This window comes from Euleptes europaea, chromosome 1, assembly GCF_029931775.1.
Source record: "Euleptes europaea isolate rEulEur1 chromosome 1, rEulEur1.hap1, whole genome shotgun sequence".
Taxonomy (NCBI): Eukaryota; Metazoa; Chordata; class Lepidosauria; order Squamata; family Sphaerodactylidae; genus Euleptes; species Euleptes europaea.
The window spans coordinates 104,210,000-104,223,192 of NC_079312.1; the positions used below are offsets into that span (position 1 = coordinate 104,210,000).

General features: G+C 47.7%; 1 protein-coding gene across 2 annotated transcripts in view; it reads left to right on the top strand.

Moving 5' to 3' along the window:
* The first annotated feature begins 8,795 nt into the window (after positions 1–8,795).
* ABLIM3 (actin binding LIM protein family member 3) overlaps positions 8,796–13,193 on the top strand; it is a 192,793-nt gene continuing 188,395 nt past the window's right edge. For both annotated transcript variants that reach the window (XR_008933970.1, XM_056867050.1), the window contains exon 1: positions 8,796–8,868. Coding sequence is in view for 1 of the 2 variants with exons in the window: in XM_056867050.1 (XP_056723028.1) it covers positions 8,856–8,868 (13 nt within the window). In the remaining variant the exon portion in view is untranslated. The remainder of the gene's footprint in view (positions 8,869–13,193) is intronic.

The following is a 13,193-nucleotide window of genomic DNA, read 5'->3' on the forward strand; positions in this document are numbered from 1 at the left end:
GTAAAATGGTATTTTTTAAAAGAAGTAGGACTGTTTGGTGTTTGTCCATATTATCATGGAAGCTATTTCATGCATGCATGTTTTTGTACCACCTTAAAGGAGTTATAATACCATCCTAATACCCCTCCCCCAGAAAAAAATCATTTAATTACAGACATGACCTTTCATGACCCTGGGGATGAATTTATTTCACCTAATGTGCAGATGCAAAAGCTGCTTACTAGGCTGAAGGAGAGAAGGTTGCCAGCCTCCAGGTGGTGTCTGGAGATCTCCTGCTATTACAACTCCAGGAGATAGAGATCAGTTCACCTGGAGAAAATAGCCACTTTGGAAGGTGGACTCTATAGCATTATACTCCATTATAAGTCCCTCCCTCCACAAACCCTGCCCTTATCAGGCTCCATCCCCAGAATCAACAGGTATTTCCCAACCCAGAGCTGGCAACCCTAGCAAGGAAATGAAACTAAAATTCTATCTCTACTGCACAACTACAAAGCTGGTCGAGCCAGATGGTGGCAAGGAGACTGGGTTCATGAGTGAGCACAGCTGTTAAACATGGTACATTTGCCTGTTCACCATGCTGTTCACAGCATCCCTAAGGTGGGGGGCTCCCAACAGTGTCAGACAGTCCATTCACCTAGATAGGGGGTATAAAATAAAGCACTTTGTTTTATGCTGACACAGTTCAAATCTGTTGGCAAAGCAGGATCTGCAACAGGTTTATTCCACCTGGCTGGAGCTGCTGCTTTGGAGCATATTGGAAGAGAAAGTCTGGAATATATGATGGTCCAAAGCCATGAAGGGATTTATAGGTTATGACCAGCACCTTGAATTGAACTCATAAACCAACAGGCAACCAAGGAAGTTCTAGTAACACCAGAAGCAGCCATGTGCCTATGATTTTATGACCCATTAATGAAAATGATGAATGAAAACTGTCACTGAAACATTATTGGGAGCAGGAAGAAACAGCATTTTATTTTGTGTGATCCTTACTTATATTGTATATTTGTTTAATTTAGGCTGCAATCCTATGTACACTCCCTTAGGAATTTCTTGAAGATAGATTATGAGGGGTAGCGGGGTTAGTCTGTCTGTTGCAGCAGAAAAGAGCAAGAGTCCAGTAGCACCTTAGAGACTAGCAAAATTTCTGGCAGGGTATGAGCTTTCGTGAGCCACAGCTCACTTCTTCAGGTATCAGGTATCACAACAGCTCATACCCTGTTAGTAGGGTTGCCAACCTCCAGGTAATGGCAGATCTCCTGCTATTACGACTGATCTCAACCCTACCTGTTAGGAATTTCTATTGAACTCAGATCTTATATCCAAGTAAGTATTCGTGGTCCCAGGCTGCCCATCTTTCCAAACCTTCTGACTCTTGGATCTCCATACTCTGTTTTGTTCTTTGATCAGCTGCGTTGCTTGTTCCAAGATGCTGGGTTGTTTATTAGCACGTACCTCTGAAACATCTCTGTCTACTTGGGACATGTTTACTGTGCCGACAAGACAGTCTGTGTCAAAGGCCCTGCTGTTCCTAGATCGTCCAGTTAGAAAATGTGGAAGCTGTCTAGCCCTGTCTAGTCCATAATGTATTTTACAGAGGGAATCTCTCCAATGCAAAATTACTTATAACTAAGCAAAGTCTTTGAAGCTTCTCTTTGAATTAAAACGCATGCGTTGTTCGTACTGATTGCAGAATACAGCGGTTAATGGCTGTTTCGTTTAATTTTTTGCACAGCAACAAACCCTGTGTCTCCTGCTGAGAGTCTTCTCACAAATAAATGATAATTTGTTGACCATTTTAATATTGGCAGCCTGGGAATCATCTGCTTTTTTCTCCTTTCAGCACAGGGATGAGCTATAATTGTCTTGGTTGTACAAGAACAGTATCCAATTACTGGCAAAATCTTGGATATGCGCATATATATATATACTGTCAAGTTGCAACTTATTTTATCTAGTTTATATATTTTACCGATTTTAGATAATATTGTTATTTCTGGGTTTTTTATTTTAAGCATTTTATCGTGGAGGTTGATATGTAGTGGTGGCAAAGGAAGGGGAATTTTTGGAAGTGGGCGAAGCGAGGCGGGGAGATGTGGAAGGGCTTTTTGTCTCTTAATTGAGCTCTGTGACATTCCAAAGCTGGCAACCCCAGCAAGGGGCTTTCAAGGCAAGTGAAAAGTAGAGGTGGTTTTGCCATTGCCTTCCTCTGCAGAGTCTTCCTTGGTGGTCCCTCATCCAAGTACTAACCCTGCTTAGCTTCCGAGATGTGATGAGATCAGGCTATACCATGCCATTCCACATCCCAAAGTCTTGGGAGGGATTGTAAAAGTGGAAATGAAATCCATGCTTCCTGAGGCAGGGGAAATTCTACGTTTGTTTGTCTGTTTGTTTGTTTTTGGTCAGAGATGTCCATTGGCATACAGCTGTTATTCCCAGGACACACAATACATTGATGTATATGTAGTTTTGGAAGGAGTAATGGCCATACAAGTATGCCATTTAGCACAGAACTCACCGTCATGTGTAAGTCTAAAACATGCATCTGGTAAAGCTCCATGGACCCTTCTCCCAAAGTCACACAGGCTTATACCCCATCATTCTTATACTAGAAAAAAGATGTGTACACACACAAGTGTGTATTCAGGGCCGTTGATGCACATGATGCTTTACCTTTTTATCAAGGAGAGGAAAACAACAGAAGGAGGGGAAGGCAGGAAGACCAAAGGAAAGGCAATGGGGGGGGGGGGAATGTACAAATATTTATTACACTAGTGGCTGAGATCTAAGGAACTGTGCTGTAAGTTTTCTAGTAAAAGTGAGTTTTGAGGCAGGATTTGGAGAAACTGAGACACCATGTAATTGTTCTGAGGGAGTTCCAGGCATAAGGAGTAGCAAGGGAGAATGGGCAAAATTAAGCAACCGGAAGGCACTTGGTGAAGGACAAAGGTACAGAGGTTGGGGGTAGGGGGGAAGAGGGGGAGGGAGGGAGAGAGGGAGAGAGAGAGAGAGGGGGAGAGAGAGAGAGAGGGGGGGAGAGAGAGAGAGAGAGGGGGAGAGAGAGAGAGAGAGGGGGGGGGGGAGAGAGAGAGAGAGAGAGAGGGAGAGAGAGAGAGGAGAGAGAGAGAGGAGAGAGAGAGAGAGAGAGAGGGAGAGAGGGGGAGGGAGAGAGAGAGGGGGAGGGAGAGAGAGAGGGGGAGGGAGGGGAGAGAGAGAGAGAGAGAGAGAGAGAGAGAGAGAGAGAGAGAGAGAGAGAGAGAGAGAGAGAGAGAGAGAGAGAGAGAGATGATATTTAGGGTTGCCCAACCTCCATGTATTAGTTGGAGATCTCCTGGTTTGCAACTGATCTCCAGCCATTAGGGATCAGTTCACCGGGAGAAAACGGCCACTTTGGAAGGTGGATTCTATGGCATTGTAACCCCATTGAAGTCTTGCTCTGCCTAAAACCTGCCCTCCTCAGGCCCCACCCCAAAAATCTCCTGGTATTTCCCAACCTGGAGCTGACAACCTTAATGACAATCACTACCTGTTTAGGAAAGGCATCACTCAGAAAAGTAAGGGGGAGATAGTTTGGTGGATAGAAGGGACTGACGTGAGAGGCACCTGTGACCTTTTTCTGACTTGTTCCCTGTGCACATTTTAAAGCTCTAAGCAAGGAATGTAACACCAGAGGCCTCCTTCGCATACTTTTCAACTGAACAAAGTAGCTACTGTTGAGACTTTTAACCAGCAGTTCCATGCCGAAACCTGTCTTCCAGCACAATACACACTACTGAATCACTTCTAAATAACTGGGGGATACCTCCGTTTCTTCTGGACTGCTATAGATACAAGTACCAACATCAGGTTTCTTGAGCTTCAGAGTAGGGTCTGGGAGACCCAGGTTAGTGTCCCCATTTTGCTGTGGAAGCTCACTGGGGGATTTGGGACCAGTTGCATACTTTCAGCTAACCTATCTCACAGGGTTGTTGTGAGGATAAAACACAAAAGAGGAGAATAGTGTAAGCTGCTTTGGTTCCCACTGTGGAGAAAGGTGGGATACAAATGAAGTAAATAAATAATAAATATAGCTGAAGATGGGAAGCAGACAAAAGGTAGATTAGTGAATGATTGAGAAAGAGAATGAGGGCACTTTCACACAGGCCAACAAGTCTGCAACTGCCAGATCCTCCTGTGTTTCCTAAGCTGAGCATTTAGTGACAAAATGCTACCTGTATTTTTATGCAACATGTTATACAGTATATAAATTGTTTTAGATTAAAATCTGAAAGAATGCAAACCCCGCAAATTTAGCAGGGTGTTTTCAGCTCATCTCTCATGCCTGTGAAGTGCTCTCTATGAATGATTTCACCCCACTGAAGTGACGCATGTTCTTTGATTTCTGGACACAAGCCGGGAACCTAGATGCTTAGTTCCTCCAGCTTTCACCCAATGGGTGTCACAGTTTAAATGTGGAGTTCAGGTTCAGTAATAGCAACCTGGAATACAGGGAGTCCCTAGAACAAAATAAAGAATTCTCCTCACCGTAATAACTCCCAGGTTTGTTTCCAGTGTCCTGACCTGGGTGGTGATAGCCACACACAAACACAACATATTACCATCTCATTCCATGCATACCATAAGTCAAGGCATGCCCCTAATTCACGTTGTATCATGTAGCGCCTGCTTCCCTCAAATCAAAGAATAAAGAGGCCCTAGCTGACATTAACATAACTGAGGCAGAAGGAGTAGTAAGGTACAAGGGATAGTATAAAGAACAGAGCTTGTTACTCAGTACAAAGAAGGCTCTTTCATGAGCTCTAAATTCCATGGCCGTTCCTTTGACCTTTGGGAAAGAGCTGCAAAGGTCCTTCAGGTGTGACTGGTTCAGCTCAAGTCACTGTTCAGAGATGATAGTCAACATCGTTCCATGGACTATTTTGGCACTCGATAGTCTGCACGGATGAGGTGGCACCCTGGCACTAACAAAAGTGCTGTTCCCACACAGCATGCAGTGTGAAATGTACCACAGAAACATCCTACATAAAGTAAGTTCACCTCACCAGGTCATCAAATTCAGTAATATTTGAACATCAGGCAGCCCCATATTGACACGGGTTTGTGCTGATGTAGATGACCAGTGTCATGAAAGTGAGTCAGCCCCCAAGCCAGCGAGGTGTAGTGGTTAAGAGTGGTGGTTTGGAGTGGTGGAGTCTGATCTGGCGAACCGGGTTTGATTCCCCACTCCTCCACATGAGAGGTGGCGCTAATCTGGTGAACTGGATTTGTTTTCCCCCTCATACACACGAAGCCAGTTGGGTGACCTTGGGCAAGTTACAGCTCTCTTAGAGCTCTCTCAGCCCCACCTATAGGGTTGCCAACTGCCAGGTAGTAGCAGGAGATTCAACTGATCTCCAGCCAATAGAGATGAGTTCACCTGGAGAAAAATGGCCGCTTTGGCAATTGAACTCTATGGCATTGAAGTTCCTCCCTTCCCCAAACCCCGCCCTCCTTAGGCTCTGCCCCCAAAATCTCCTGCTGTTGGCGAAGAGGGATCTGGCAACCCTACCCACCTACCTCACAGAGTGTCTGTTGGGGGAGGGGAAGGGAAGGTGTTTGAATCTCCCTTAAGTGGTAGAGAAAGTCGGCACATAAAAACCAACTCTTCTTCTTCTTCACAATGCCCCACTGCTGCTCATTCATGTACCATATAGTTTTACATAATGCTGCCGGTGATGGCTGCTCCCTGTTTGGCACCACCATCTTACCCTTCGGTACAAGCACAACCCTAGGACAGGCTTAACAGGTTGTGATGTTACATTGGCATAGTGGGTGTCACGCATAGTCCTAAATGTATGCTTATTGCTACAGTGTGCCAGGGGATCAGGCCTTACGTCACACAGAAAACAAAGAGCAGAGGATAATGCCATGAAAGTACACCGGGACTCTTAGGAATGCTGACATTTTGGAACGTGCAAACAGTGCCTCCCACTGATTTCCAGAAACATAACTTCTATCACAATGTCACATGAACACATGAAGCTGCCTTATACTGAATCAGACTCTTGGTCCATCAAGATCAGTATTGTCTACTCTGACTGGCAGTGGCTCTCCAGGGTCTCAGGCTGAGGTCTTTCATATCACCTACTGCCTGGTCTGAGAAGTAGTAGTAGAAGAGTTGTTTTATACCCCACTTTTCTCTACCATAAGGAGTCTCAAAGCAGCTTATAATTGCCTTCCTTTCCTCTCCCCACAACAAGCACCTTGTGAGGTGGGTGGGGCTGAGAGAGTTCAGAGAGAACTGTGACTAGCTCAAGGTCACCCAGCTGACTTCATGTGTAGGAGTGGGGAAACCAACCTGGTTCACCAGAGTAGAGGCCATCACTCTTAACCACTACACCACACTGGTTCTCAAGTTGATACTCCCCCCTTTTTAAATATATGGCTAACAACTCAATTAAATAAACTGGTTATGGTATAGATATTCTTCCCAGAGCCTCATACCCTTCCTCATAGCCATTTCCAAGAAAATTAACCGAACTTCCAACTTCCAACAGACAGCCCCAGACTTAGGGTTGCCAGAACCACATTGATGAGGGTGGTAGGGTTGCCAGAACCACATTGGGAAGCTTCTGGAGATTTAGGGATGGAGCCTGGGGAGGACAGGAATCTTGATGGGGTATAATGCCACAGAATCCACCCTCCGAAACATCTATTTTCTCCAGGCGGACTGATCTCTGTAGCTGGAGATGAGCAGTAATTCCAGGTCACACCTGGAGGCTGGTATCCCTACCCAGGCTCCTGATGGAAGGAAAATGTTCTAAAATGTGGCAGCTGGGTATAATTGTTATAGAAAACTTTTATAATTCAGTTCAATGGCTCACTTGAATACCTCGTCCCAGGCCTGTCCAGGGTGCCATGGAGGGAAGGGGGCATGGGGCAGACCGGAAAGTTAGAGCAGCCGTTAAAACACTGAAAGTTAAAACATTGGCCATTTATGCATGGGATGTTTTGCCTTGGATTCACCACTCTAGACACACATTTTCCCCATCCCAATTCTCAAAACTCTGCAGGGGGGCTTATTGTTGTGTTCTGAGAATTGGGATGGGGAATATGTGCGTCTAGAGAGCGACAAATCCAAGGCAAAACCTCCCGTCCATAAATGGCCATTGTCAAAGGGGAGGCTGCCCAGGGCAGCAATCCACAAGGAGGAACTTCCCTGGCAAGTCAAAGTGCTAAACTGCCCCCTAGAAATGGGGCTTCTGGTCTCCCCTCCCTTTATGTATTACATTTTTACCCCACCCCAAAGGTCGGGCTCAGGTTATATTCCCTCGTATTATTCCTCAGCAGCATTTCAGTGTATTACGAGGTACTTTTAAAAAAAGTAACTACAAAACTAACACTCTGAAAACAGTCTGCTCCTCCACCTGTTTAGTCTTCGCTGTATCCATTAAACAAGCCGCTGTGGACATTGGCTCCTTTTTTATGTCTGCCTAATCGGAAATGGTGGGCCCGAGTGCCCTTGTTCCTGTTTTAAAGATTAGGAACTGTCCGCACAAACGAAATCGCACCGTAAGCCATGCCAAACCCCTCTCCACTGAATCATAACGGCATCAGAATAAAACATTTATTACCTTAATTCACAGTGGGTCGCCGTGTTAGTCTGCCTGCAGTAGTAGAAAAGAGCCAGAGTCCAGCAGCACCTGAAAGACGAACAAAAAATATTTTCTGGCAGGGTAGGAGCTTTTGTAAGCCACGGCTGGTATCTGAAGAAGTGAGCTGTGGCTCCCGAAAGCTCCTAACCTGCCAGAAAATATTTTTGTGAGTCTTTAAGGTGCTACTGGACTCTGGCTCTTTTCTATTTATTACCTGGGCAGTGACAAAGAATGAAAGACCTCCCCCCGCCCCACTTGCAAACTTGATACCTTGCCTGCAACGAGCGCCGTCCCATGTCCACCAGCAGGGGGCAGCAGGCGGCGCCCCGCTTTCCCCCAGCAGTCCAACAAACCCTGCCCGGTGGTACCGGTTCCCCCCGCCTCTTCCCTTCCCCATCCCAATTCGCAGCCCGCTGTCTCCGCGCCAAACCCCTCCTCCTGCACCTGAAAAGAGGCTCCTGTGGACAAACTTGGCCGAAACGAGGTGAGCGCGCTAGGCGGGGCTCGCCTCCGACACATGCGAGGATCGGGAGCTCCCCTAGAACTGCCCGAGGAGGCGGGGGGAAGAGAGAGAGAGAGCAGAACTGGCTCCTTCGTTTGCTAAGCAAGCTGTGTGCAGAAACACCCCCCCCCTACACACACACACACGCCGTCCTTCTCTGATCCACACCCCCTTGAGCGGCGAGGAGAGCCTGGGCTGGAATTGGTCTGCGCTGCGTGACAGCGGCTGGTGGAGAATTCAGCCCAGCCGCCTGCAACCGGGGAGCCTTGAGCTGGGCTCCCGGCTCCGGATCGACGGAAGGCTGGGGATCTGTCCGGGGGGAAGAGGGCTAGAAGTCTATGGGAAAGCACCTTGCTCCGGCTTATTCCCCGGAGGATTCTCCGGCTTCCTTCTCTCTCTCTCTCTCTCTCTCTTTCCCTCTTTTGTTTTAACCCCACCCCTGACCTTATTATCTGCCTGCCCAAGATTAAGCGCAAAGACAGAAGCCCGGAGAGAAAATAGCATGGGATCAAGAAGACACCTGCAGATGAATTAGACCGGGATCAAAGCGGAACTCTCTATGTCTATTTCTCTAGCGGAGAAGGCGCTAGAAATATATTAAAAGACCCCTTCCCCACACACACCCCCGCAAAGGAAAAGCGAGGGAGCGGCGAGAATTTAAAGGACAGTTTTTCCCCCCTCCCTTTGTTGAATGAGAAGGACACAGCCGGATCAACATGAGCACCAGCAGTAAGTACTCCTCTTCCTTGGCTTGGCTATAGGAACAGTGGCTTCCTTTGCACTGGGGATGGGGGCAATTTCGCCGGGTGGGCGATTTCTAGGGTCTGGTTGGCTTTTCATTCTCCTCTCCCCCTTTAGAAATGCGAATAAGATATAATGAGTTTGTTGGCACCTTCTCCCTTTCCATATCCTGTGTTTTTGACAGCCGTGTACCGAAGGTATTGTCTGTGTGCAGCGTGGTTTGAAAGCTGGGCTGTGCAGTCACACGCCCCCCCGCGCTACTCGGCTGTGTAGCGTACTCACTCTTGCCGCTCTGTAAGTAGGCAAGGGCATGGTGATATTGCCAGAGACCCACAGCAGAATTCAAGCCTGAGGGTTGAACACATGAAGCTGCCTTATAGTGAATCAGACCCTTGGTCTATCAAAGTCAGCATTGTCTATTCAGACCGGAAGCGGCACTCCAGGGTCTCAGGCAGAGGTCTTTCATATCACCTACTTGCCTGGTCCCTTTAATTGGAGATGCCGGGGACTGAACCTGGGACCTTCTTGCATGCCAAGCAGATGCTCTACAAACTGAGCCACAGCCCTTCCCTTCTGATTGGGAAGTAACACCCATGTTGTTACTTTGAAGATACTTGAACACATGAAGCTGCCTTATACTGAACCAGGTTCTCTGTCCATCAAAGTCAGTATTGTCTATTTAGACGGGCAGCGGCTCTCCAGGGTCTCAGGCAGAGGTCTTTCACATCACCTACTTGCTTAGTCCCTTTAACTGGAGATGCCAGGGATTGAACCTGGGACCTTCTGCATGCCAAGCAGATGCTCTACCACTGAGCCACAGCCCCTCCCTGGGCTTCTGTGTCCTGGTCTTATACAAGAATGGAAAGATCCATCTTGAACACTGCTATATGTGGGAAAGGCATGCACAGAGGCACAGCAGCTGAATTCCTAAACAAGCAGAAACAGGCTGAGAGATACGCTGCACAGGGCCAGATTTGGGTGTTGGCATGTGCCCGTTTTGTGGCACCAATTGCCTATCAAGAACCTGCAGTTCAGAAGTTTGAGGTGGCTCTCATTTTGCCTTTCTGTTATCAGTGAAAGCGCAACTGTTGATTCTCCACCCACTTCCTTGGCACTACTTTTCCAATCAAGTCAAGCCAGTTCGAGACACCACTGCAACCCACATATCATGCCAGAAACCATACTCCAATGGTGGAGCTCATGCTTGGTATCCGTGAGGCTCCAGGTGCGATCACCAATATCCAGTTATCTTGAGTAGCAGGCCTTGAAAAGACCTTTCTCTTCCCAAGGACCTGGAGACACACTGCCAGTCAGGGTAGCTAACTGAGCCAAGCTCGATGGACCAATGGTTTGGCTCTATAATACAGCTTCTTAGGTTAACCGCACATAAAGATGTCTTGCATGGCTGCTTGATCGGCATTGTTCTTGGGATCTGACTTTGAATTGCAGATGTCTTATTTGTGGAGGGGGATTCCTACCTGTTGGGCGACATCCAATGGATTCTGGTGTCCCTTTCTCTGCTGGGCCCCCTCCCTCCTACTTTTTGCCAGCTCACTGAGCATATCTTGTTGATCCTGGGTTTCTCAATACAAGCAGGTGGTGCTGGTGCAGCTCCAAGACAGACTGCAAGAGGGGGAAAAACGATTCCTTGGCAGCAGACTTTAGCTCAGAGAACAGGTGATTCTAGATTTCTCCAGCTGGGTCACGGACAAGTAAACTTTCCAGAGGCCTTCCACGTGAGCCACGCCTGGAACGTGGGCTGTGGAAGTAATGTTTCAGGCACGAGGATGTTGTGCTGGCACAGACAATAGCTGTCAAATGCCTCTTCATCCAACAGATGCAGGACAACAAAAGGCGCTAGCTTACCTGCGCCATCCACCTAGGCGATGCATCCGAGAACTGGTGAAGCAGGAGTTTGAATTGCATTTCCTGCTTTCCGGGTTTCAGACATCCATGGGGAACACAAAAAGCAAAGGAGGACAGGAAGGGGTTTTTCTTCTCAAGGGAGCGAGCCGCAAATGAATGACAAGCACTTGATAGCTGTTTCCTTCTCCAGGGCTTAATAGCCAGTTTGGATGCTGATAATTACTGTTTGCAGGACGAGTGTTTCATAAATCCATTATTGTGCCACCAAGCACTGTTTCCCCATGCACACATATCGATTGTGTTTGTGTGACATGTTCTCAGCCAACCCCAAAAGAGCATCTGGCACATTTGCTATCTGTAATGATAAGACAGTAAGGAGACCCGAGGAATAGCAGCTTGGCAGTTTACCTACAGAAGGAGTAAGTAAGAAACCTGAGACCTGTTCTTTATTTTGTCAGTGCCTAGCTGAGCCAGACCTGGGATTGGCTGAGCTGATCTGTCATGCCACATCTGTATGCCTTTGTCTTCCCCTCTGTACCCTGGCACCGAGGAACCAAATAACGCCCGCCTTCCTTTGCGAAACACTTTGCGCTCTTTCAAAACGTGACAATGCGTTATTGCTTATTAACATTCATGAACATCTGAAAAGCAATAATCAGTGCTATTCTGATCAATCCTAAATCCTTGAACTGGCCAGGACACACACACAAAAAGTGAATGCCATTTCTTTGTTGTGGCGATCTACCTATTTGCATTAGTATGCAACCGTTTATTATCATGCTGGTAGTTCAGTGCATCCAAATGGGCTGGATGGGTGCAGAGGGAGGACTCGTATTGCAAGGTCCCCTGGAGGGTTGAAACCCACTACAGGATCCTTGTCAGTTCACAGCCTGACAGTGGTAGGGGACGCATGTATGCTGCAATAGCCTCTTGAAGCCGAACGCTTTACTCTTGCCACAAAAATGGACAGCAGCCATTCATCGATACGGGAGAGACTAAAAGGATGCCTCTGGGGACGCAATTAGAATGGAGACTAAATCTGATCCCTGTTCATCCCTAAGACTGAGGGTGAAATGTGCTCGTACCTTAACAGCAGCTTCCCAAGTTTTGGACCTTCTAGAGCAGGGGTGTCAAACTCAATTGTTACGAGGGCTGGATATGACATAAATGTCACTTGGTCAGGCCGGGCCATGCCTCGCCAGCCCAGATCAAGAGTGAGGCGGGGGTGGCTGCCTCGGCTGGCTCACGGGCTGGATAAGAGTTCTCAAGGGGTTGGATCCGGCCCTTGGGCCTTATGTTTGACACACCTGCTCTAGAGGGTGTTGGTAGGATGTGATGGAACTGTACACATACATAAATTGCCACACTGGAGACCACTCTTCTGTCATGAACTGTTTTTTATGCTTGGAAGACCAATGACTCTCCCAAAGATTACTTTGTAATATCTGGTGGGGGGCTATACTAGGCTTGCCAGCCTCCAGTACTAGCAGGACATCTCCTGCTGTTACAACTGATTCTAGCCAATAGAGATCACCTGGAGAAAATGGCCATTTTGCCTATGGCATAAGTCCCTCCCCTCCCCAAACCCCACCTTCCTCAGGCTCCGCCTCAAAAACCTCCCTCCGATGGCAAAGAGGGACCAGCAACCCTAGGCTATACCCATCTGATATTACAGGGTGTAGGGATCTTAAGATGCATGTCCTCTCTTAGCCGCTGCTTTGTAAGCATTTCTTCAGTATTTGTCATATACCGGCCCCTATGTCTTGAAGTGGAATATTAGGCTAATGCTCTCAATGGCTTGTGTCCCATTCTACTTTAATTCCCCAGCTTACAAATTCCTCAGCCAAGATAATTGCAAATGGTTTCATTGGCTGTTCCTCCGTGCCACGGAAGATTTCACTGCTGAGATAAGCTAAAAAACAGACCTCGTGCTGTGTCGAGCATAGACGGTACACAGCGCTCTGATGGGTCCCATACATCCCATGAACAACTGTTCTTGTGCTAGAAAATGGCCATAGAATCCTGGCCCTCTCAGATACCCCCTCCTACCCAAAGTATCATCTGGCGCATGCTAGACAGGATGAAAGTAATGTCAAGCACTCATAACACAAGCATGGAAATTGAAGCTGTGCCTGGGATATGACAGAGCAGCACTCATCCAGAAACGCACATAGCTATGTGGCATGAAGAGAGCGTGTGGTTCAGAGGACAGTGTGCAGGACTTGCTCTTGGGAGACTCGACTGGGGGATCCAGGACTAGGGTTGCCAGGTCTCTCTTCTCCCCCGGTGGGAGGCTTTTGAGTGTCAGCTGTCCTTTACCACTCAAACTAACAGGTATAAGGCCCCTCGCGAGGCGGAACTTCCGGTTCTAATCCGGAAGTGACACGCGTGGTATGCACGCGTGCGTGCACATTTGCCCGCGGACCCTCAGGTGGTTGGCGGGCAGA